This window comes from Cnephaeus nilssonii (genome assembly GCF_951640355.1).
Source record: "Cnephaeus nilssonii genome assembly, chromosome: 11".
Taxonomy (NCBI): Eukaryota; Metazoa; Chordata; class Mammalia; order Chiroptera; family Vespertilionidae; genus Cnephaeus; species Cnephaeus nilssonii.
In genome coordinates, this window is record NC_137082.1 from 16806600 (window position 1) to 16833825 (window position 27226).

A 27226-nucleotide genomic window follows, 5' to 3' on the forward strand; every position below is an offset into this window, starting at 1 on the left:
CACATGTATTTAACTCGTATACTGCTAATATTCACATGTTTATGTATTTTTCTCTACACCACCACCCTCCATATCATTATCACCAAAGGAAGCAAATACCAGAAGAATCAGTTTGGACAGACAAGTTTAGGAGTCTACTAGAGAGGATCATCTGAAAACATGAATAACAAAATAGAACTGAAGACTGCCAAAGAAGTTTGAAGAAAAGATTATGTTCACCTGGTGAAATCCGGCTAAGTTTCTTGCAGGAGGTGACATTCAATACAGCCTTACAGAACAAAGATGACTTACACTTTCAAAACTGGGAGATGGTGTGGCGTGAACAGAGATGAAGAAGGACATCCCAGATGGAAGGAACAGCACATATGTAAGCACTTGTACAGAGGTAAGCAAATGAGGGACAGACACAGTGAGCTGCTCAGTTCTGCTGTGAATGTGCACAGGTGCAATACAGCTAGAAATGGGAAATGGCTCCTGGGACATGAACATGGAAGATGTGCTTTGCAGGTGAGAGATGATGTCAGAAAGAAGATTCAGAAAGTTTAATGAATTTGAAAATGAATTTGAGGAAGAGTGAATGAAGAGAAAGATGGGTAAGGTGACTTTGGTAGTCCAGCTGACCAAGAGTTGAAGGTCAGCATTGAATGGTGTCAATGGGCTTGGAAAAGAATGGGCAGATATAAGAAATGCTGGGCTGGAAGAAATGATCAGATCTGACAACAGGCTGGATGTGGAGTAGCTTCCATGAGACTGAAGCTTAAAGTGGAAGTGACAGGACCCAAGGGGTGCACTCAATATGCCTGAAGAACTCAGGTGGGATGATGTCATAGTTAACTTGATGTGTTGACTTGACTGGGCCATGACATGCTCTTATATTTGGTTAAATGTTATTATGGACATTTCTGTGAGGGTGTTTCTGGATAAGATTGCCTCCCCCAATGTGGCGAGCCTCATCCAATTGACTGAAGGCCTGCAAAGAATAAAAGGCTGAGGAAGAAAGAATTCTTTTTTTCTGCCTACCTTCATACTCTGACTCGGACTGGAACTTATACCAAGGACCTTCATGATTCTCAGGCTTTTGGACTTGGACTGAAATTGTACCATCAGCTTTCCTGGGGCCTCCAGCTTGCTGACTCACCTTGAAGATCTCCAGACTTGTCAGCCTCCATAATCATGTGAGCCAATTCTTTACAGTAAATCAATCAATATCTACTCTATCTATCTATCTATCTATCTATCTATCTATCTATCTATCTATCTACTATCTATCTATCTATCCATCCAGATACACATATATTTATGCTATTGGTTCTGTTCTCTGGAGAACACAGACAAATAAAGACAGTGTGTCAATGCACAGAGAGTTCAGTTTAAGATTAGATCTTGAATTGGAGGCCATCCCAGAAGACCCAGGTTGGAAAGGTCTGACAGTCCATTTGCAAACTAAGTCCTGAGGATGAGAGTCCCCTCCTCTGAGCAACTCAGGCCAGGAATGAAGACTTAAGTCATGAGATTAGGTGAATTTGTCCCATATAATGTGGGGAGATGGGACTAAGGGGGGCTCTGTGGTGGAGAAATGTCTTTATTTGGGGATTATGAGAAGAGGGGTTTCAGGAGGAAGAAAGCATTTTATGTAGTAGAGCAGGTGAAAAGTTTGCTCAGTGAGAAATGTTCACTAGATTTGTGTCCAGGAAGAGATTTTGGGGGAGCTTGAAGAATCAGTTTCAACTGGGGAGTGGGGGCAGGAGAAGGAGGCAAGTCCCCTCTTATAGGTCCTCAAAGAACATCTTTGAGTTGTCTCATCTTTCTGGTGGCTTCCTTAAAGATAACTATCTGCACTCACTCAACTTGTCCATCTTCCCTTCACACCTACATGTCTCTTCATTAGTCATGAAGGAGCCTGGACTGATAGGTGAACCAGGTATAAAACACAGCTTGGTCACACACGGTTCACATACACTCTGAAAATGCCAAAGGAGGCAGGAATCAAAGGGCAGCAGTATGGTTCAGTTCATGTCTGACAATTACCAGCTTTGTGTATGTGGACAAGCCACACCCGCTTCTGCACATCAGTCTACTCAAATACCCTGGTCATTCTTCTGTTGCTCATGACCTCCCCTGGCTTTCTTCCCTCTCCATCCTCACTCCTACACGCCCCTTTGATCTCCTTCCTACACAAGAGGGATGCACAAATGCTTTCTATTTATATTTATGGACAGAGAGGAGGTTAGTTAGCATACTTCCTTGGATTCTAAAATTTCACTCATCAAAGTCAGATGAATACCATTTGTGAAGTAATAAATAGTTCAGATCCAAATTTAGTGAGAGGTCTTAGAGCTTTATTGGAGCTTAAAATCCCCTTACAATAAATATGTTTTTTCATTTCAGCACCAGATAATTTTTAAACACTCTGATATATGGAATAAAAAATAAAATCAATAACAACTGCTATTACTTCTACTGGCCCTGCCTGAACCATGTCAACCAGAATCATTTTTGCTGTAAAAAGCTCACTTAAGTGATATGTCAACCTCCCCCGTGTTGGAAGCCCTAAGCACTCAGCAAGCGGTAACTAGAATGGGACAAGTCCATACACACTGGCCAGCAGCAGTCACCCTCGTCTGCACCCCAGAATAACTTTCAGCGGGAAGTGTTGAGCATGGAGCTCCGCCATGCTGCTATAGGCCCACTTTCCCTCAGGGAGAGAAAGAATGGAAGGCTGGCTAGTTTGGTCTACTTTCCTTCACTAAAACACTCACTCTGGCCAAACAGCAAGTCCAGCTGAGGGCATCATAAGGCCTAACCCAAGGACGAATCCAAGCTTTGGAATGATTATCCCAGTCTAGGAATTTGAGCTGGTGTCAGAACTGGCTTCAGAAAGAGGGCACTGCTGTTTGGAGCAAGGAGAACAGGTGAGGGGCTGCCTTTCCCCTGGAGACCCCTCCAAACCTCTAGCCACCACTGAATGAAGGAGTTGGAAAAGAGCAGTCTGATAGCTAGAATTTCCTTTTTCTTTTCAAAGCTATTAAGTTGTACTAGTTTTCTTCTGGTTTGGCAAGTTCAATGGAATGATTCGTGGGAAAAACTGAACCTTTAACAATTCGGTGGTTGTGACTTGCCGGGGAAGATGTTGAAAAATCAGGTCACTAACCAGAAACTCTGCAGGTAGATGTCAGAAAGCCTAGGCTGTAAAAAAAATATATTTCCAAACATACGGCAGCATATGTATGGCACCGGATAAGCAAATCTCGAGATAATTCACATGGCAGGCTTGTGGGGTTGGACCTTCACCTCTTAATGGCAGTCAATATAAATTACTCAAAATCATAAGAATCGGTTGATCTCATCTTCAGAAAGTCACATGTTGCTATTAAATCCTAGCATTAAGGCTACAATTTATTAAAAAGAAAGACAGGAAAAATAAAAGAAGAAAGAGAAAAAGACAACTGAATGAAGGCGATGGAAAAGAACAGCCTGATGGAAAAGAGAAAAAAGAAAAGGAAAAGAGAAAAACAGATTTGTGGAGAAAACCTAGGTAGAAGTTCTAACGGGAAACAGACCATTTAGAGGACATAAGTGGTCACTGCTATCTGAAACTACCTTGTTGATTTACTGTGTACTTTGTTTACCATGTCTTCCCTGGACTAGAATCTAAGCAACACGAAAGCTCAGGCCTGTCCTGTCTTGCATCATCTCCCCAAGCACTAGAACTGGAGCTCAGGGGATGCTCACTGGTTGAGCAAGTGATTGGACCACGTTTGTGCTTGTCTGGGTCTTGTAAAGACCTCTGCTGCCCTTCAAGGCATAATGGCCACTGAGGTCCCAGGCCTCCTTGGAAATCCTCACACAGATCTGAAATGATGGGGCTCAGTGCAGACCCAGAAACCACAAAGATGAAGGCTTGTCTGTTCTCTCATGCAGTATAAATGGGGCACCAAGGGCGGTTACAGCTGGCACCCCAGGAAGTTGCAGTATTTTTTCATTTGATTTTACTACGGGCATACATGGTTCCAAGGCTGGTGGCAGCACACTTAGTTCCAAAACGAACAAGCAATTTGACAAATTAAAAAAAGAACTAAAGAAAATAATGCACCCAAACCCTGTAAGCTCCAGGAAACCTCTTCTCTCTTCTAATGGAGAAAGGAAAGGACTTCTGATTTGAAAAGATGGCTAAGTAGTTTGACAATGGCCAGCCTGCTGGATGAACAGGTGTTGGAACCCCCAAAGGATCTAGTCACAGTACGAAGCCATTCTGGACTATTTAAGGAGCCCATTGATTTCATCCCTGATGGGGCCTGCTGATACCTGAGTAGCCAAGTACAAAAACAACCTCAGCTATATCCACTGTGGACCCTCCCTCCACTGCTCTCTGTTCCTTGGGCAAGGAGAGAAATTAGGGGCCACAAAGTTGGAGATGTAAAAAGTCAGTGAGCACCATCGTTCCCCACTGAGTGGCCTCATTCAGTTGGGGATATTCAGAGGGAAGGTGTTGGGGTGATATGGCCAGGAATGCTCAGTCCAAAACCTCACAAAATTTAAGGTCAGGACTGGGCCTCAGTAAAATTAGCCCCAACCCTGGCTGAATCAGGGCCAGAGACATGATTATTCATAAGGATTCTTTTGCTTCTGTCACAAGTAGGGTTTGTCCAGGTGGAGCTGGCAGGGCCTGGAGGCTGGAACTAGGGGCAAGGAGAGGCTGAGAGATGAGCCCATCACTTGGGGAAAAGCAACAGGTTTTCCATCCCAACTTGGTTCACAGCTCTGTGGGAAGAGCACTGAGGCTTGCTCTCAGAAAGGCTCCCCTGAGCCTTCAACTCAGCCCCCGGGCCTTGCAGGTAGTATGAGCAAAACCAAGCCACCCAAGGGCTCAGAAACAAATGCATTTCTAAAAAAGAAACCCAACATTTCCCCGGGGATACTCCTGAACTTTGTTTCCCTGGGTCAGATAAGAACCCACCTGGCTGTCCTCTCAATCTTTCCTCCTTGTCCCTGAAATAGAGTGGACTCCCCTAAGAGACATAATAGAGGCGAAGGGCAGAATGGGCGGGACAAGTTAATCTGAGGCCAAGGGACAGCCCCATCAACATGGAAAGGTGAGCCCTCTGCTGCTTCGTGCTGTAGAAGGTCATAGCACCATAGTGCACTGGTTATTAGAAAGCGCCTTAAAATCCATTCAGTCCCATACCAGTTCAATACCTGTGACACCCGGGGCACATATAAATGTAGCTCAGAATAGAGTCCCAATTTCTAAAAGGAGACGTTGTCTCGTTTTCCCCTGAGACAACCTCCTGAGTCGCCAGACTCAGCACTCTGAAAAGCTCTAAAACAAAAGGCCCCAGGATACCCCACACATGCAGACTTCTGGACCAGAGAGAAAAGCTGTTTGACAACCTAAGATGGCCTCCTCCTTCAGCCATGGGATGTGTTCTACAACCTTCCACATGGGAGGGCCCTCTGCATCATTCTGCTCTGCTGGGTTTTGCCCCACAGAGATTAAGGGAATAAATTCCAGACTGAGACGGCCTTGCTCCAAAGCCCAATTCTGCTATTCCAGATGCTTCTGAAGCAGTTCTCTCCCTCTCCCACTCCGGGCTCTGCTTTCCCATCTACAAAATGACAAAACAGTAGTTACATCATCAGGTTGACGTAAGGACTCAAGGAATCTATAATAATAAAAGTGTAATATGCTAATTAGACCAGATGTCCTTCCAGATGACCTTCCTGCGAGGGAAGCCCGGGTCCCGGGTACCGGGCGCAGAGGGAAGCCGGTGCCGGCAACTGGGGGAAGGAAGGCCTACTCTTGCACGAATTTCATGCATTGGGCCTCTAGTTAATATATAAAGTTGTGTAATAACTCAGTTGAGAACCATGCCCCCCCCCCTAAAGATTAGCTATTACTACTAAAACTGTGTTTATTTTCAAATAAAAGTAGATAGTAACTGGGAGCAGGAGAATATTATATATTGCTAGGGAAAAAAAAGGGTGGGGGGGAGCAAAGATGCTATGGGAAGCATAGAACCCATGTTTTTAGAAGTTGCATGTTGCAGTGTCAAAGACAGAGCAAGAGAGTGGAAAAAATAAAGTTTACTGTATAATGACCAAGATCTTAGAGTGAGGAAGGCCGGGGTCTAATGTTGTCTAACAGCTGCACCTAGCCCTCGGGTCTCTCAGCTGCTGGCAACGGCATCAAGTGTCCTAATTCTAATTTTCCATGCCCCAATTGCAGCCATGGTTTGATCTTGGGGAAAAAAAAAAATCAGAAACAAATAAAGCAATCGAGGCTATTTTCTTTCCCATCTCCGGGGAAGGATGAGTTCCCTCGCTGCCCTGTGAAAATAAGTAGTCCCTTGGTTGAGTCAAGGGAAGGAGAGCCTCAGGCCAACCTCTACCCCATCTTACTTTGCCTGTAAAAGCCAGACATTTGGCCCATGAGCTCCCCCGTTGCCCTGAATGGTCTGCACACTATCTGGAAAGATTAATGACATTTGTTTCCTTCTCACTTGGGGATTCAGGCTGTGGTCCAGTCTTAAGGTTTCCATTTAAATGCAGAGTGATGTTTCCCCTGCAGGAAAGAGCAGCTGGAACAGGAGGGCATAGATGCCTTATTTCACATAAATAAAAGGAGATTGGCCAGAATAAAAAAGAGTGGGTCAGAAAGTGTTCTGTTATATTAAAAAAAAAGAACAAAAAAATTTCCTTGGTAGCCCCCCTCTTCCTCTCCATTTTAAAATTGCACACTCGGCCCCTCTTGCCTGATGAAATAGCAAGTAGAGATGTGGCTTATCAGCAACTCAGAGAACCTGAAATAAAGACAGTATCTTGGTACTGTAGCCTAGCATGATCTGATAAAAATACCCAGCTTTGCATGGATCTAAGGAAAGCTGGGGGTAGGGGACAGATGCTAGGGAATATGGTGGGTCAAGTCATTGTAAATGTTGTGGATTTCAATAGTTCTGATCTGGCTTTATCACGTGCAAAATCATGACTACTCCTAAATGCCAATTGCAAAGTCACAAAGACTACCGCTGACATGTGATGAGCAGTGCTGCCCAGGACTAGGGTACCACTGTATCTGGGGTACCAGAAGTAGCTAATCAGGGCTCTCACCATGAGGGATACCAGTAGGAGTAGTGGCTCCATAAGAGAGTTGAGCTGAACAGTGAGGTTAGGGAGGGCTATTAGTGACAAAAACTGTCCAGCAACGTAGTCAATGAATAACAGATGGTGATTAAGCTTCCAATTAAAAAATAAAATCTCACAATGTATTTCAGTGACCCTAGCAAATTTCTGGATCTGGCACACCATGGTAGACTTCAGAATATGTTAGATCTTAGGCTGGCTAGTCTCTGAAAACAATCTCTCCTAGTTTCTCATGACCAATTTGTACTTGTTTGTAGAGCCAGGACCCATTTATATTACTCAGGACAGAAATCCCAGTCTTCCATGATTTCTTTCATTCTAATTCCAATATCAACAAACCTTCTTGGAGTCACCTCCAAAAGTACTCCAAATCCAACAACCACTTTTGTTATACTGCCCAGAGCTCAACTCATGCCTCACCATAGACTTCCTAACTGGTCTTCCTACCACGTCGTTACCCTAGGGTACCTTTCTCCATAGAATAGTTGGAATGAATTTGCCACAGTATAAATCAGATGTTACCTATTTTATAGCTTAAAACTCTCCAATGGCTTCCCAGTGCACCCAAATCCCCACCATGATTTGCCCCTGCCAGAGCTCTCTCAGACAAACTCTCCCTTCATGAGGCTCCACCTTTTTTTCTGGCCCTCAAACATGCCACGCCTTTTCCCATTTGAACACCACTACTTGTTCACTGGGAACTTTCTTGCCCAGATCGCATATGATGTTGCTGTCATGACTTGAGGTTCTTTGGAGACACCTTCCCTGACCACACTGGCCAAGGCTGCTCCTCCCTCTTCCCCACTGGCATCCCCCATCCCACTGCCCTGCGCATATCCTTCAAGGACTTTTTTTTGTATTATTATTTGATCATTTATTGTTTTCCGTTGGTCTATGAACTCTAGAAGGGCAGGAACTTTTCTTCTCTTGTTCACCTCTGTGTGCCCTGTGCCTGCACATAATAGGCAGTGAATGAAAATCACATAACGTTGATAATTCCGTTTTATAACTGTGTCTCAGGTTATGTCCAAAGAGTTTCTGCTGCTTCCATTCACCTTATCTTTTGGGTACCTGGTGGCAAGTTGTGACAGCTGTCTATGCATTCATCTAACTCCTCAGGTACCCATAAAATAATTCCTGGCATGTTGGTGCTAGGCAATGGGTCTTCCCTCTACCCATGTGAAGGGCATTATATCAGTTAGGCAGTGTCTTACCAAAGATCCACTGAGTGCTTACTACATGGGGTGATTCTGTTGGTGCTGTGGATAAGTGGAAACAGGCAGAGATGCACTGGGCTCTCAGGGAGCCCACAGCCTAACACCATGATTGTCTCCCAGCAGAAAAGAGATTCCCTACACCTCTGTAGCCTCCTCATGCATTTCATAGTTGATAGGAATGGGAGTGGTCACTGCACACACCTCTTCCTACTGCCTTTGGCATTGCTGTTTTCTAACTCTAGCTTGAGAGGCCAGCAGACTAATCTTTTCCAGTGTTGCAGGGACAATGGCATGTTCCCTCTGCTCAGAGTGACCCGAATGTCCAAGACAGTGCCTAGAACCGGAGTCTTCATATTAGTTGGTGCCATTTTCTTCATGGGGTGGAATTTATTAGTATTTTCTGCCCCCATTAAACTATCAATGCTTGCTGAGGTGGCTTCCCTGGAAACTCTTTATAAATTAGTATCACTTTTCCCATCCACTCTCTGTGATCTTCACTTTATTTTTCTTTATAGTATTGACTACCCTGACACATATATCATCTCCCTATTTCACTATCCCACTATCTCAAACTCTATTTCTCTCTCTCCATCAATCCATCCATCTATCCATCTACCAATCTATCATCTTTGTTGTATATTAAATATCCCAAAGCCTGCTAAAACTATGTAGTTTTTTTCCACTGGTGTATCTCCAGCTTCTAGAACAGTGCCTGGTACATAGCAGTCACTCAATGAGCATTTGTTGAATCAATGAATGAACTTATTGCCCAAAGAAGAAATATAATAAAAATTTTATCCTAGAACATAATCAATGGGTTATTACCCTGGCTTTAAATTCCCAGATGACAATACAAAAAAAAAAGTCACCTTTAATTAACATCATTATGCAAAGAGGCTTGTGATTTTAAGTTTTAGATAGCCTTAGGCCTCCAGTGCTGGCTGTGGCTCAGGCCGTGGACATTGACCATAGCTGCTTGGACCCAAAGCATGAAATCTATCTGGCCTGTTCTGTCATAGCCCCTGCAATGCCCTGTGAGTATGGCGGGTGATAAGAGGTAACACAAAGGAGGACTCTGGTGGATACCAGCTGAAGGAACATATGGTAGCAGCCTTTTTTGTCCTGTTGCATGTACACTTTCATGACTTGGTAATATTCTATGTTCTCCATTATGGTGTGATTTTCTGCCTGGGGTGGAGTTATAAGACTATGATTGGAATTCTTTACTTCCTTTTGTTCTGTGTGCAGGCTCTGCCTATGAATAAAGGGCAAGTGTGTGGTGAGGCGGGTCTCTGTGCCAAGGGATGGGCATGAAGCTCAAGAGTGGACATGAGGGACCCAAGATTCCACCTGAAAAATGTAAGGTCAGCAGATGCCACACACACATTCCAGTGAGTATGAAGGAGGCATTGGAGGGCCCACTTTCCCCTTTTCATCTGATCATGCCCTTCTGCTTACTTAGTGGTGATGGGAAGGCTGTGAAGGATTGGGGAAGCCAGCTGCAATGTACGGGGAGCTTAATGTATGAGCCTGTGATCTAAATCCACTCTTCGAGTTGGGTGTGAGAGAAAACTTACCATTTCTGTGCTCTGAACAGACCCCTGCAGCCTAAAGCCTCCCAACTGGCTGGTTCTGTGACTGACACATTACTTAGCCTCTCAGAGCCTCCGTTTCTTCTTTTGAAAAATAGTGTCCTTCTCAGAGGGCTACTGTGAGCATCACAGGGGTTAATGTCTGTAAAGCTCTGAGAACAGGGCTTGGCACGTGGTAAAGATTAGAGATGGGTTTGTTAAGGAGAAAAAAGAAAATCAAGCATCTGCCAGATGGGCTTCTGTCCTTCATTACATCACCTTTTCACCCTAGGCTTATCTACTTGGGAGGGGGGGTGCAACATGGAGATTGCTATGTCCACCTGGGCATGGTCATGAAAAGAAATGACATTTGTGCCCCAAACATGGAAAGCCTTCATGGGGGTGATGCTCAGCTGCAACTGTTGTGAGGTTCTGGGCTCCCTGTACACTGAAAGTCATGGCCAGAGCCAAGAACAGCCTAAATAAGAACGCAGATGGTGACCTGAAATCTATCCCATTAGCTCACTGTCAAGGAGCAATGTGACCTAATTATGTGGAAGGGATGTTCATCCCTGGCTGCCAGGGACTTCAGCTTTCCTGCTCCCATTTCTGGAAGGATGCACCTCAGATCTCAGGGACTGCCACACCCAGGTCCATGGGACAAAAGGGAAGTGACCTCTTCTTCATTTTCTCCCACATAATTGAAGAATGCTGTTTCTGAGTACCTCTCTTAAAAACCAAACAAAACTAATAAAACATTGCCATGATCACTTTATATAATTCCTAACAGCCCTAGTCTTTATCAATTTGGAAATAGAATGAATTGGAAAGAATGTCTCAGGAGGGAAGTCAAGTGCAATGGTATAGAGATGGCCTGAAATGGAATCAGAGAACAAAATGCCCAATTAAAAACTGGGCAAAGATCTGAATGGAATATCCACTAAAGAAGCTAGATGGGTGGCAAGTAAGCAGTTGGAAAGTTGCACAACATCATGAATCATCAGGGAAATGAAAATTAAAACCACAGTGAGGTGCTACTCATGCTGACCAGAATGTCTAAAATGAAAGCAAAAAAAACTGATAATACCAAGAGCTGGTGGTGATGCAGAGCAGCTGGAATCATCTATATTGTAGGTGGAGATATAAATGGTTCAACCACTTTGAAAAACTTTTGGCACACATACGTGAAATCAGACAGTATTTGTCTTTCTCTGTCTGACTTATTTCACTTAGCACAATACCCTCTAGGCCCATCCATGTTGTCACAAGTAGCAGTTTCATTTGTGTGTGTGTGTGTGTGTGTGTGTGGCTGAGTAATATTCCATTGATTATATATACTACACCCTTTTTATTCATTCATCTATTGTACAAAAATAGACTCACAGATACAGAGAACAAACTAATGGATTCCAGAGTGAAGGGTGGTGGTAGGTGGATGCATGAAAAAAGTGAAGGGGAATAAGAGGTACAAACGTTCAGCTATAAAATAAGTAAGTCATGAGGATGTAGTGTGCAGCACAGGGAGAATAGTCAATATTCTAATAACTTTGTGTGGTGAGAGATGGTTACTAGACTTATTGTGGTGATTACATTGTAAGGTATATAAATGTTGAATAACTACATTGTATATCTAAAACTAATATAATATTGTATGCCAACTATACTTAAATTGAAAAACAAAACACCTTTCACAGTTTCTAGATGTATGTGCTGGGTTTTGTCAGAGGAACAAACAACAAGCCAGGAACCAAGGTGTACAGAATAAACTGAGTGGTCCATGGGTCTCTCACTGTTTATTAGCTTAACTCCTCCATCTGTTTGGTATAATGCAAGTCCAATGGTGGACTATGCCCTCTGACTATAAGAGAAGCCTCTAGCTGAGCACTGTTTGGGCTGAGTACTTCCATTATTCATCATGAGTCACCACCATTGTGCTTATGTGTCCATTCTTTGCATTGCCCCGGCAGCAACACTCAACACCTCTAAAGAACACACACAAGCTAGGAATCAATGTAATAATGCAATAATAACTTCTAGAGATTTTTAAATCATAGGTTCTCTATTGGGAAGAGAATGGCTTTTATAGCCAGATGTGGGCTCAACTCCAGACCTAACCACCTCAGGGCACTCTCCCTGTCCCCAGGTACGTGTTTTCTTGTCTGTAAATGTTGATACTATCTGAAAACTCAGTGGGTATATTTCTAAAAACATTTATAAATCACCTAGTGTGGTGCCTGTAGATTGGAGGTTAATAAATGGTAGCTGTTGTTATTTTTTAATATGCCATTTCTATTTGGTGTTTCTTATTTTTTTTATTTCTCTACTGAAATTAAGTGTCCCTTCACTTAGTCTTCCCTTCTTTCCCCATTTAAGATAAATGTTTTAAATTCTTTTTTGCTGATTCTTGTATCTGGATCACCTGTGGTTTGCTTCTATTGGTATTTTTACTTGGTTATAAGTCCTGTTTCTGTCTTTTCACAGGTTCCATAGCTTATTGCACCCTGGAAATTATGTATAAAAGAAGAGTGAGAATTGAAGAATAACCTTGTGGTTTTTTTTCCTCCAGAAATTTCAAGTTCTTCTCTCACCAGCTGGCTACAGTGAGGAGCTGATTATTCAGATTTCAGCAAGGGTTCGGGTGAATGAAATGGGTTGAACTCACCTCTGGCCAAGCCAACCCCCAACTCCTGGCTTCCTAAGGAAGGACTAGTCTCTCAGTTTTTACCAGATTTAATTGAGGATTCCATAAAACCCCTTTGATTCTTCAATTTTAGGTATTGGGAGAATGTGGGAAATGGGGCAGATGAAATGATTTCTTTCTGCTTATTGGCCTTCCCTTCACTTCCGTTACTTTCATCAAATTTGGAGACTATGGAGAGGACTGCAGTGTTGATCAAATTATTGCTGTACTTGACAGTCTTTCAAGCTCCAAGAAATCCCGCCACCTCCACCACTGCCAGTAGCCCAGTTGGCTTTGTATCCACTCATTAAAGTTCTGGGTCTCGAACAACCTTCTGTTCTCTCTGCATCCAGACCCGCCAGACCTCACAGCTCACTTACAAAGGACTACTGTCCCTGGAAATCAGTTCATCAAACTTTCCTAGTCTCCATTGTTCTTTGATAGTCCCATATATAAGAATGACTTTTATGTTATCGAGATTTTTTGGTGCTCCCATGAAAGCTAATGTCTTCTGTGTCCTAATAGGAAGCAGAAAATGCCTAGAATGGTAGCTGTTAGAGGACATTCCCTAAATGCAAAATATCCTGGTCCTGAATTAATAGAGAGCCTGGTGATAATGCTTGTGTTTCATCCAAGGGAGTTGGAGAGAGACCCACCAAGTGGCTTATTTTTAAAGGCTTAGTCTTGAGTTTGTAGCAAATGCTTCATGGGCCCCATTCATATCTCCTCTCATTGACTCTTCCAAGTCCTTTCGGCTGACAGCCCCTTTGTCTCTTTGCTTGAGGTTTTCTCTGGGTCCCAAAGTTCACTCTGCCTGGTCGCAGCAAGCTGGAATGCCAGGGAGTTAATGTTTCTCAGGAGCACTCCTTACCCAATGATTGGTGGAGGTTGGTGTTTAAATACCCCAGCTCCCTTCCCCTTGAATGAGATAACTTAGAGGCCCGTGTTCTACTCCACCGCCCAGTTCTCCAGAAGTATATCTCAGCTGCCCACAGGGATAGCTTGCTTGCTAACATACTTTCCTTGGCTGCTTTCTCCTCCTTGTCTCACTTCCCCACTTCTAGGACAGAATGCCCTGGGATCACCTTTTAAATATACTTGAACTTGGAATATTGCTTAGATTCTCCTTCTGGGTTGGGGTGGTGGCCCAATTGAAGGCATGTTTCTATCTTAATTTCAATTGAATTTATTGGGGTGATATTGATTTGCAAAACCATACAGGTTTCAAGTGTACAGCTCAATAAAACATCACCTGCACAATGCATTGTACACCCATTGCCCCAAGCAAAGTTTCTTTCCCTCCTCCTTTACCCACCTCCACCTACCCCACCATGTCCCTTTCCCTTTGGCTATCACCACACTGTTGTCTGTGTCTATGTGTTTTATCTTATATAATAAAAACCCAATATGAAAATCGACCAAACAGCAGAATGACCGGCAGAACGACCAGTCACTATGATGTGCACTGACCACCAGGGGGCAGACGCTCAATGCAGGAGCTGCCCCCTGGTGGTCAGTATGCTCCCACAGGGGGAGCGCAGCTCAGCCAGAAGCCGGACTCATGGCTGGCGAGTGCAGCAGCGGTGGTGGTAGCCTCTCCTGCCTCCATTGCAGGCAGTGGTAAGGAGCGAGGGATCCTGGACTGCAAGAGCCCCAGACTCCGAAGGGACGTCTGACTGCCGGCTTAGGCCTGATCCCAGGGGACATCCCCTGAGGGGTCCTAGACTGTGAGAGGGCACAGGCCAGGCTAAGGGACCCCACCCCTAGTGCATGAATTTTGTGCACCAGGCCTCTAGTCCTATATAATAAAGATGTAATATGCAAATGGTAGTTACACCCTGAAGCATAACGACTGACCGCGTAATGACTGGATCATGGATTAGCAGGAGGGTGGAACAGTGAGCTACAAGCAGGGCGGCAGAGAGCTACAGGAGGGGGCAGGGGAGCAAGCTATGAGGGGGACTGGGGGGGCCGGAGGGAGCTACAGGAAGGTGGGGCAGTGAGCTACTGGCTACAAGCGGGTGGTGGAGAGCTACAGGAGGGGTTAGGGCAGCAAGCTACGAGGAGGGTGGCGGGGGGAGCTACTGGAGGGCGGCAGCGAGCTACTGGCGAGCTACTGGCACACAGATTTGTGCGCAGGGCTACTAGTATATATATAATTTTGTTTAATTCCTTCACCTTCTTTCATTCAGACCCCCAACCCCTCCTCCCCTCTGACAACTGTCAGTCTGTTCCATGTATCCATACCTATTTCTATTTTGTTTATCAATTTATTTTGTTCATTACATTCCACATGTAAGTGAGATCATATGGTATTTGTCCTTCTGCGACTAGGTTATTTCACTTAGCATAATAATCTCAAGGTCCACCCATGCTGTAAAAAAAGGTAAGATATCCAAGACTCCATCAAAAAACTACTGGACCTAATAAATGAACTCGGCAATGTAGCAGGATACAAAATTAACTCCCAGAAATCTATTGCCTTTTTATACACCAATAATGAACTCACAGAAAGAGAAATGAAAAAAAAAATCCCATTTACCATTGCACCAAAAAAATTAAGATTCCTAGGAATAAACTTAACTAAGGAGGTAAAAGACCTATACGTGGAAAACTACAGGGCATTGAAAAAAGAGATAGAGGAAGACATAAACAAATGGAAGAACATACCATGTTCATGGATTGGTAAAATTAACATCATTAAAAATCTCTATTTGTGGTTATGTCTTTAATCTACAGAGTCAATGCAATCCCATTAACATACCAACGGCATACTTCAAACTCTCCAAAAATTCATCTAGAATAAAAAAAAAAAGACTCCGAATAGCCATAGCAATCCTGAGAAAGAAGAACAAAGTTGGAGGGATCACAATACCAGATATAAAAGCTGTATTACCAAGCCACAGTTCTCAAAACTGCCTGGTACTGGCACAAGAATAGACATATAGACCAATGAAACAGAACAGAGAACCCAGAAATTGACCCAAGCCATTATGCTAAATTAATATTTGACAAATGAGGCAAGAGCATCCAATGGAGTCAAGACAGTCTCTTCAAGAAATAGTGTTGGGAAATTTGGTCAGATACAGGCAAAAAAAAAAAAAAAATGAAACTAGATCACCAACTTACACCAGACACAAAAACAAACTCAAAATGGCTAAAGGACTTAAATATAAGATGGGAAACCATAAAAATCCTATAAGACTCCATAGGCAGCAAAATAGCAGACATATGTTGTAGCAATATATTTACAGACACAGCTCCTAGGGCAATGGAGACCACGGAGAAAATAAACAAATGGGACTACATCAAAATAAAAAGCTGCTGCAGAGCAAAAGAAACCATCAACAAAACAAGAAAGCCCACTACATGGGAGAACATATTTGCTTATCACCGATAAAGGTTTAATCTCAAACATTTACAGGGAACTCATACAACTTAACAAAAGGAAGATAAAAGATGCAATCAAAAAATGGGCAACAGACCTAAATAGACACTTTTCGAAAGAGGACATACAGAAGGCCGGGAGACATATGAAAACATGCTCAAAGTCACTAATCATCTGAGAGATGCAAATCAAAACAACAGTGAGATACCATCTCACACCTGTCAGAATAGCTATCAACAACAAATCAACAAACGACAAGTGCTGGTGAAGATGTGGAGAAAAAGGAACCCTCGTGCACTGCTGGTGGGAATGCAGACTGGTGCAGCCACTGTGGAGAACAGTATGGAGTTTCCTCAAAAAGTTAAAAATGTAACTCCCTTTTGACCCAGTAATCCCACTTCTAGGACTATATCCCAAGAAACCAGAAACACCAATCAGAAAGGATATATGCACCCCTATGTTCATAGCAGCACAATTTATAATAGCTAAGATTTGGAAACAACCTAAGTACCCATCAGCAGATGAGTGGATTAAAAAACTGTGGTACATCCATACAATGGAATACTATGCCACTGTAAAAAAGAAGAAACTTTTACCATTTGAAACAGCATGGATGGAACTGGAGAGCATTATGCTAAGCGAAATAAGCTAGTCGGAGAAAGATAAATATCACATGATCTCACTCATATGTGGGATATAATGACCAACATAATTTGATGAACAAGAGTAGATCCATAGACAAATGGCAGGGGAGGGGGGCGGGTAGAGAGCAACCAAAGGAGTTTTATGCATAAATATTAACATAACCATTGAACACAGACACACAGACACTGGGGCAGTGGGTGCTTGCCCAGGGTGGGAATGGCTGCGGGGGGGGGGGGCATGTGGAGGTCAAGTGGGGGGAAAAGGAGACATATGTAAAATTTTAGACAATAAATAAAAAAGTAAAATATCCTTTTTAATGACTGAGTAGTATGCCATTCTATAAATGAACCAAAGCTTTTTATCCACTGATCTACAGATGGGCACTTGGGCTGTTTCCAGATCTTGGCTATTGTAAATAATGCTGCAGTGAACATAGGGGTGCATGTATTTTCTCCAAGTACTATTTCAGGTTTCACTGGATATATTCCCAGAAGTGGGATCACTGGGTCAAAAGGCAGTTCCCCCGTATTAAGTTTTTGAGGAAACTCCATACTGTGTTCCACAGTGGCTGCACCAGTCTGCATTCTCACCAACAGTGCATGAGTCTTCCCTTTTCTCCTCACCAGCACTTGTTGTTTGTTGATTTATTGATGATAGCCATTCTGACGTGAGGTGATATCTCATTATGGTTTTAATTTGCATTTCTCTGATGATTAGTGACGTTGAGCTTTGAAGGCAGGTTTCAATTCAGATGTACAATCTCTGGGTGCTGCTCTGGCTTGTTTAAAGAGGCCAGCATGAACAGCAAGGCAAACCCAGACAAGATTAGAGGGACGTCGCCAATGAACATCAGGTAATTTGGAGGATGCCAGGAGAGCTGATGCTGAAGCTCTTTATTACAAACTGGGGCCATCTGCCGGCCTGTAATAACTGGAATATGAAAGTCCTAACCTGGAATGTAGTTAAACTGTTTACTCTCTATTTGCGGTTATGTCTTTAAAGCTTAACATGCTCTGGATGGTGGATTTAAGTTCATAAGTGCATTGTTTCACAAGATGGAAATAAATTGGTGTTTTCTCTTTGTTGTTATTTTTTGTTTTTAAATGAAAGAAAAAAAAAAAGCTGGTAGGACCACAGCCCTATAAATGTCTTACAGGGATGCCAAGAATCACTCTATAAGCCACTTTCTAAGAAGCAATTTCCTTCTTGTCCCGTAAAACTCCCCAAAGCACCTTAGGCGAACACCGAAGCACTGGGTATGTTTGCAAACTGCAAATACAGCCGACATTTAATTACATCGAATTCATCAAAACCCTAATTGAGACAGGAACTCAAACCTTACGGCTTAATTACTTTAATTTCAGATGGGTAACAGACTTGGTCACGAGCAGCCCTTCACGCAGGAATACATTATTGAGAGCCCCATGGGCACTCGCTGGTAATTCTCACAGCCAAATGAAAGTGCGGAGCAACATAAATAACAATGCTAAGTGAGCCCCATGATTGGATTTATTAATCAGTTCAATTGCCAATAACCGTCCTTTGCTGGAACACGCTGCTGCATAGGCTCCACCGGCCTGGAGGGCAGCTCAGGATGCCAGGCACGTTCGTTTCGTACTGATTTTTCTTTTCCTCCCACTGATCAGACAGCACAGAGGCCAGGACCAGTTCTCTGAGGTGGTTCTTCTAATCAGCCTCTTCTCATTTAGAATTTCACATAGAGACCTTCTCCCTGACCTTCCCTGCCCTTGCCACGGGATACCTGGCTGCTGTTCCACAAGTTAGTTGTAAGTTCCTCCCACTGGTTGGTTAAATTATTGCAGTGACCCAGCGTGGGATTTTTAAAAAAAAATATATATATATATCTTTATTGATTTCAGAGAGGAAGGGAGAGGGAGAGAGAGATAGAAACATCAATGATGAGAATCATTGATAGGCTGCCTCCTGCACATCCCCTATGAGGGATCAAGCCCACAACCCAGGCATGTGCCCTTGACCGGAATCGAACCCGCAACTCTTCAGTCCACAGGCTGACACTCTATTCACTGAGCCAAACAGGCTAGGGTGCCAGCATGGAATTTTGAGGCGAGAGACCCAGGGATTTCTGTTCTTCTGAGAGCTGATAATGGTGTCTAACTTTTGTTGAGAATCTACTGTGTAGGCCTGGTGTTGTTTGCTGAACACGTTATGTTTCATCCCTAAGGCAATGCTAGGAGGTAGGTGCACTTGTACCTACTCTATAGATGAAAAAAACTGAGGCTTAAAGAGGTGAAACAACTTCTCCAAGGCTCCACAGCCAGCAATAGCAGAGTGGGCATTCAAACCCAGGGCAATCTGATTCCCAAAACATCATTTTGCTCCTTCTGCAAAGACTTCGTGGATCTTACAAAGTCCTGAAGAAGAGAACTGTGTGGCTTTGGAACTCTCCACGTAGGCATAGGACACGGAAAGACAGGAGGAATGGCTGGCACCCAGAATCATCATATGGGCTCCTTCTAATATCATCCAGGTGGCTCCTTCTCTCCACAATGGCTGCAGGGCTGCGAGATGAGCTTGGCAAAGAGCTTCCGGAAGGTAAAGGGACTGATACCAGAACTTTCTAAACGTTCAGGAAGTAATTGGCCTTTTAAGTCGTTGTTCTAACAAGACAAGTGATTTACTGCATAATTTACTAATAAATTATGAAACACAAATGCATTCAAGCCACCTCATATGTAATTAGTTGCACAGCATTTACTAGCTATGTCCCGTCATTTGTTTCATTTGCTTACTTTATTTCTCCCTCTTTGGGCTTGCCTTTGCATCAACTTTCAGGTACAAATGACTAATGAACTAATGACAACACTAAGAACCACCAGGCTAATAATCGTACCGCTAATGGTGGCAATGCTAATTAAGAGAGTGCTAATAGCAACAGGCTCTTCTGCAGGATGTGACTGTTCATCTCCAACTCAGATGAGAACCAGCAAAGTACAAATGGAAGTGAAGGCAAAGACAGAGACTTTTTTTGGTCCTGACTACATTAATAGGAGATCGACAAAACACCATATCGTGGGTCCAAAAAACCTAAGACAAAGAGAGAACTGACCCAAAGGATGAAGAAAGAAAATGTCCAGTCCAGTAAGCTGGGCAGAACTCAATAACCACATGTGGACACAGCTGTCCCCTCTGAGAAGTAACTGTTCACCTGTGGGCGCTGGAGCTGATTCCTGATGAGATCAAGGTGTCCTGCCTGTCACCAGAAGTAACAAACTCACCAGGCTACCCAAATAAATTGGTACGAAGATGATGGAGGTAAAGGCAAGCAGTGGGGAACAGCGGTGGTGTGCCAGAGTTCATCCTTTCTCTAGTATGCGTTCAAGAGATGGGCAGCATTGGGTGCCTCCGGCTGGCTGATTGAATGACCAAGGGGCCCGCAGAAGGGTGTGGGAGAAAATTCCCAGGAGCTTTCTTTAGCCCTTCAAACCATCCAGCCACTTCTATCAGGACCTTGGATCAGACCACCAGGTACCTCAATATTGCAAGTGGACACCCTTGACGGGCTTCTAGAAGTCACGTTTCCTAGATAATACTCGGAGTTCTGGGTGTTTCTACAAGGAAACTAGGATATGAGTGCTGGCAGGCTGGCTGCAAGCCCCTGTTTGCCCCTGCAACGCCATGGATGCCGGAAAGCCTCACACTTTGGTGACTTGGGGTGTCTTCCCAAGACTTTCCAAAATGCACACCAGAGTTCATAAAGGACAAAGACCCCATGACACCCCCTGGCAGTGGCATAGTCTTCATAGATAAAATGCAGGCATGCAAAACCCGCCGTGACCCCAAAAGTCAGCTAAAGTGAACATGTAAATAAAATGCTTCCTGACTGTAGATGGGTCCTAAACTGTGATGGATGCAAATTGTTTTTAGCAGAAAAACACACACCTGTCATTTCCCATCTCCTTCTCTCTCTTTTTACTCTATTTACATTGAGGCAACACCATACCTAAAATTGCTTTAGGTTTTCCAATTCAGATCAATACTATCAAAATGAGCATGGCACCTTCAGATTCGTGGCCCCTATCTTCAGACTGGTTACTTACTTACATGAACCTGGGAACTCCATATTCCATCAACATGGAGACCAAAGGATGGTGCCTGAGAAGTTCCAGGTCTAGCTGAGCCAGCCTCCTGGGCATGAGACCCCACATCCTCACTGTCCAAGACCACTGGTCCTTGTGCTGGTTCTGCCCCTGCCAGACTGGCCACTGCCTCACCTCCACGCCCTCCCTCCCAGACACCACCTTCTGCCATCACTCCTACCTGACCAGCGAAGAGCCCGCAGACTCCAATGATGCACAGGATATTGAACACCGCCGAGCCCACGATGGTCCCAACTCCCACGTCACCCTTGGTGATGAAGACGCCTGAAACACAGAGGCAGCATCAGCCCGGCTGCTGTGGGGGTCGTATTCCAAGGTGTGTGCGGAGGAACTTTCTTAAGTGTTAGACTGATTGCAGAGGGTATGCAGGAAACAGTCAAGGACTGGAGGGAGCTCTCTAATCTGCACTGGGGACACTGTCCCACAAGAGCATTGGCATTGGGGCTGGGGCACGTCCATGCAAAGTAAAAGCATTTCTTTAATCCTATATAATAAAAGCCTAATATGCTGCCTGGTCGTCCAGTCGTCTATTCAATCAATCAAAGCGCAATATGGTAATGATATGCTAAAACCACTCAACCGCTTGCTATGATGTGCACTGACCACCAGGGGGCAGACAGTCAACCGGTTGACCAGTCGCTATGATGTGCACTGACCAACAGGGGGCAGATGCTCCAAACAGTAGGTTAGCTTGCTGCTGGGGCCTGGCGGATTGGGACTGAGCGAGACAAGCTGAACAGGCCCTGGAGCCCTGTCAAGATCCCTCCCAGCTGGGCAACCTCCCGCGTCCCTCCCGGCCCCAATGGTGCACCAGTGGGGTCCCTCAGCTTGGCCTGCACCCTCTCACAATCTGGGACCCCTCAGGGGATGTCAGAGAGCCAGTTTCGGCCCGATCCCCCAGGCCAGGTAGAGGGACCCCACAGGTGCACAAATTCGTGCACCTGGCCTCTAGTAAGATACTAATGAACAACAACCACCGAGCCCAGGTCCTTTACATAGGGCAGGGCTGAGACGTCCCCAGGTCATCACCTACCTATGACAGATGTGAACAGCTCTGGGGCCGAACTGCCCGCCGCCATAAACGTGGCGCCAGCCACATCTTCACTGAGGTGCAGGCGCTACAGAGGAGCAAGGACAAAGCACAGGTGAGTTCAATTACCCCTGGGAACCCTCGGACTCCCAGGTCTCAAGCGAAGTCCTTCCACCCCTTCCTCCCAGAGCTCGGCCACTGCTGACTGACTGCCCTGGCTGGGCCACAGCTCCTCTCATTGTCCCCCTTGGGGGACAGAATCAGGAGGAGGGTCCACTTGAGTTAAAGGCTCTTGACAAGATCTAGGGGTCCCCAATCCCAATACCCCAAGGGCCGAGAAGATAACAGGGAGGAGTGGAGCGGCCAGTGTGAGGCACGATGGGCATTCACCTCCTTTCTAACATCAGACCACTCGGTTCCCTCTGAGTTCCAAAATATTTCTATTTTTAAATTAGATTGACTGGGGTGACATTGGTTAATAATAACATCATATAAGTTTCAGGTGTCTATATTTATAATACAATATCTAGATACTCTACTATATACGGTGTGCCTACCACCTGAAGTCTGGTTTCCTTCTGTCCAAGTATCCTTATTTTTTGAGATGCCAAAAGTCCACTTTTTTTTTTAATGCAAAATATCCTGATTTTTTTTTTTCAATACCATGCTGATCTCAGACTAAATCAGGCTCATGATAACCAGATTTTAAGCCTTGATTCTAAGAGGCTATGGAGGCTTTGAGATGGGGAGGATCACCATCGTGAAACCCACTTCCCATCCTCGATGCAACCTTGAAACCCTGGGGTAGGGCGAGTGAGGGGTGAATAGAAAGTAACGAGGTATCAACTCTGCCAAGATATTCTATTCAATAAACTCTCTAGGTCACCCTGTTGGTTAATCCAAAGGTGATTTGCAAGAAGAGAAGACAAATACACATTAGAGGCTGCTTAGCATGTTTAGCTTTTCTGTTTTCAATCATGATTCAGAGAGTGAGCTGCTGGCCATCAGTAAATTGCCAGTTCCTCCTGGTGTCCCAGATGGTCTTGAATGGTACTCTTCCCAGTAACATCAGCAGCTGCACTCCCTTGCTCAGCCATGGAGGGGCAGCATGGCCTTGGCGTAGGCTACTGGCTCCACCAACCGGCAAGTCTGCTGCAGGAGCCCTGATGGAGCATTTTCATCCGGAATCCTGGGGTTCCTCACTCTCCACTGAACAGCTAAACTTCACACGGGGTCCTGAGGAGACCTTAGCTGGAGTGCTGATACCTCAAGGTGAAAGGTGTGGTTGTGAGGGCACCCGGGAGCAGGCAGTCTGTGGGAAGGTCGCCTAAAGCAGAGCTCACACTCCTGGGATGGTTTGCCAAGACTTGCTGCAAGCTGGGAGTCTTGCATTGCCGGGTCTTCTCCAGCTCGGGTTCCCCGATAGGGGATTATTCTAGAGTCCACACCTTCGATCATATCCAGTTCCTCTCTCTCCTTCGCCCACTCCATTGGCTTCTTCCTCCATACCTCCTCATGTCCCCTTCTCTTTCATTCCTAATTCACTTCGGCCTTGGCAACATCTCACCAGATATAAGGGAGCGGCTATAGGGTCAAGCCTAATTGTGTTAGGAGGGCTCTGCCCTCCAAGCTGGGACTTGTATGTGGCTCTGCCACAGGTCAGTCTGAGGCTTGACCCTATAGCCACTCCCTACAAAGGTCTTTCTATTTTTTTTTTTAAAGTTGTGTGGAAAAGAAAGAGTAGTTTGCTTTGCATGAAAAACAAACCACCAAATGGTGGTATTTTAGAGATCGCAAATGACCCCACTTACAAGGGCTTCAGAGCTTCCTCATCTTTCCCATGAGGTGAACCTGTTCTCAAGTTACCTCACTTTGAACAAAGGCCTTCCTTCCACACCTGTCCACAGTCCACCCACTTCTTCCTCAGCCTCCTTCCACGGTATAAGGAACCCACTCCCAGGCCTTGATTCTTTTATTTTTTAAGTACACAAAATTAACAGACTTCCAGGATATAGAAGGTACTGCTTAAGTTAGTGGTTCCTGAAGTGTGGTTTCAGACCAGCACCTTCAGCAGCACTTGGATACTTAATAGAAATGGAACTTCTGGTCCCTGTTGGCCCCCGAGACCTACTGAATCTGATACTTGGGAGGAAGGAGGAAGGAAAGGGGAGGGACGATGAAGTTTAAAAATGACATAAAGAAACTTGAGCTCCAGATAGGAGGGGCATTTGGGAGAGATCCCTTCTGGAAAGGCATCTGAATTAAAAATAAAATAAAATGGAAAGCTTCCAGATAAAGGAAACTACTTTTCAAAACAGAGGAGAAGATAAAGGAGGCAAGAGGATAAAAGGGTTCTAGATATGCTGAAAATTCAGATAAAAGGGATTTAACTTGGTATTCAGCCTGGTGTCACTGGGCAGATTTTGAGCAGAGTCCGTGTTCTTGTCTCTGTGGCCAATTCTTTCATCTTCTCCCCTTTCAGGCCTCTGCGTGGAGCATTTCTATACATATGCACAGAGGAAGGGTGATGGATGTGTGTGGCTGGATATTTCTCACTCGACAAGGACCCCACAAATCACCAAAGGAGGGTTACTGAAGCAGAAGGGAATGGTGGAGAGGAGGGAGTGACAGAGAGAATGGAGGAGCAGACTTTAAAAGAGGAAAAAAAAACTGGAAGCAGAACTCAGTAAGTACCATGAGTTATAGCCAAATGGACAGGGAAAGCTGGCCATGTGTATGTTAAAGCCCATATATAGATGGGTGTCCTGGAATTCTAAGCAGATTGATGGCGCTTTTGTGCTAATGTTGCCCATCACTCTGAAGTATGCTGATATCCGGTGTTCCCACCCATCCCGGTTGCATAGAGTGCTCCCAGGGCCTCCGTGAAGCAGGCTGGAGCAGTACCAGTGCCCAGCTCAGAAATGCTGAGAATCAAGCACGTACCTCACAGATCTTTTCCAAGGAGGGGACGAAGAAGTCGTCACACACAATGGCCAGTGCGTAGAACATGTACATGGCCTAGAAGAGAGGAGAGGAGAAAGGATTAAACTCAGTCAGGGCAAAGCCATGGGCTGAGGGTCTGGCCACCCTCTGTCATCATGAATTCAACATCCTACTCAGGGTAAGAACAAAGACTTTGCAAAGCCTGTGAGGTCCCATGTGATCTCACCTTTCCTCTCTGACATTATTCCCTACCACTGTCCCCCATGTCCACCTCATTGTTCCCCAAACATGCCATGGATGCCTGTCCCACAGCCTTTGCACTTTCTGCTCCCTCTGCTGGGAATACACTCTCCCAGATCACCTTGGATCACTTTATCATGTCCTTCAAGTCTCTGGATCAATGTCAACCTATGCAAGAGGCCTTGGATTCTTCTCCCTCCCATTCTCTCCATCCCCCTACCCTGCTTTGTTTTTCTTGACATATTATCTGTGAAGTTCATTTGTCTGCTGTCTTCCCCACTAGAAGTCCATGTGAAGTATGAACTGTATCTATCTCATTTATCCCCAGCACTCACCTCAGCATAGTGGTGCATGGTAGGTGCTCCATAAATATATGAGCAATAAAAGAATAAATAAATGAATACTTCCAAATGAGCTAGTGCACTCTCCTGTTTCCTGCAGGACAGCCTCTCCAATCTTGTCTCCACATCGTTGGTCAGCTATGACCAGGCCATAAATTGCCTCTCTACCTTAACCAACTCCATATTTCCTTTCTAACTAATGAAGTCTTATTCAGATTCCATTGTTGGTTAACCACCCAGTGTGTGTGTGTCCTCCAATCCTTCTAATGGTACTACAGTTTCATTCAAATATCTACCATATCCCATGTGGAAGGTAACCCCACCCTTTCCTCTAGGAGTAGATAGTGATTGGCCAATCAGTGTATAGCAGTCCCCAGCAGCTGCAGAGTTAGTGTGCTATTGATTCAGAGGTGAGCACATGACCTAGGCTGGTCCAATCAGATGGCAGGAAAAGCCTTACAGTCTTGACAGAGGGAGCTGTTTTTCACCCTCAAGTGCTGGCTATGGACAAAGAGGCTAGGAGTCCTGATGGCCATTGGCAGCCATAATTAGGGAATCTGATCTGAGATGAAGCTTACCCTCAGTCAACTTAGTGACATCACTGAGCCTTGATCATGTGGTGCTAGAGCCCACTATGCCTCCAGATGTTATGAAATTGGCAAACAGACCAGTTTGACTTGGAGTTTCCCTGTTAATTGCAGCCCTAAGCATCTAATGGATGTGGTTGCTCATCCTTCAAGTTCCAGCATCCTCTCATTTTTTCACCATCCAGCATCTTTGCCTTTTGAGAACTGCTCTATGGGAAGGGCCTTCAGTCACACCCTGCCCACCTTCCTCACCACAGGACACAGGCACATGACCCAAAGTAGCCACCAGGACACCCATTTCCCTTTATATAGTGGTAGGTGAGCAAAAGTTCTGCAAGGGATTAACAGAGAAGCTGGGAGAGAGGGTTTCTCTCCTTATGACATATAAAAACCACCTGAGTCTGGAGCTTCTGGAGACAGTTGCCATAGAGAAAGAGCTTGGCTCAGAATGCAGCTCACACCAAGAGATGAAACACACACACACACACACACACACACACACTGGTGCTCAGTAACATTAAGTGAAAAGTGAACACTGGACCCAGCTCAGTCTGAAATCAAAATGAACTTGCAATTTCATGAGCCAGTCATACACTTTTTACACCTAAACTGGTTTAAGTTTCTACCACTTACAACTCTCCTTCATGAAGCCTTATGTAGCAACCTAAGTGTGAAATGGTTTTTCTGGCCGTTGACTCTTGGCTGTCAACTAATTTAGACACCCTCCTCCCTTTATAAGCTTGCTTTCTTTGCATTGTGTTTTGTCTCTACAACCAGACTGTAAGATTCTCAAGTACATCTTAACACCTGAGTCTGTGGAAATATCAGACAAGTGCCCCAAACCAGGGATATTTTGTTTCAAAATGCTGACTATAATAAATGATCAAAACCTAACAAAATATACAATAGGGGATGGGTTATATAAACTATAATTCATCAATCAATGACATACTGTGAAAAGAGATTATGTAAATCCATATTTAGTGACAAGGAAAGGCATTTATAATACATTGCTAAATGAAAAGTGTTATCAAATAATGTGTACAATCTCTTTTTTGTTAAATAATGTATAAGAATGCATACATATATGCATAGTTATGTAAGTTTATTTGCATATAAGGGTTTGAAAGGCCATAAATCAAAATAGTTTCTCCCTTGGTTGGTGTGACTCCACTTGTATTTTATAATTCCTATCTATATTTTCTTCTGATTTGTCTACCTTGAATTTGGATTTCTTGTGTGATTTTTGTAGGTAGTGGGAGATTGGAGAGGTAGCAACTCTGTTTTACACTTTACTACTCTCTG

The 27226-nt window shown here is 44.4% G+C and overlaps 1 protein-coding gene across 1 annotated transcript in view; it reads right to left on the reverse strand.

Moving 5' to 3' along the window:
* SLC24A3 (solute carrier family 24 member 3) overlaps window positions 1–27226 on the reverse strand; it is a 496588-nt gene that overhangs the window by 115924 nt on the left and 353438 nt on the right. Inside the window, exons 4-6 of the mRNA XM_079784858.1 lie at window positions 24754–24828; window positions 21814–21898; window positions 20941–21044 (exon numbers count right to left, since the gene is read on the reverse strand). Coding sequence (XP_079640984.1) covers window positions 20941–21044; window positions 21814–21898; window positions 24754–24828 — 264 coding nt within the window. The remainder of the gene's footprint in view (window positions 1–20940; window positions 21045–21813; window positions 21899–24753; window positions 24829–27226) is intronic.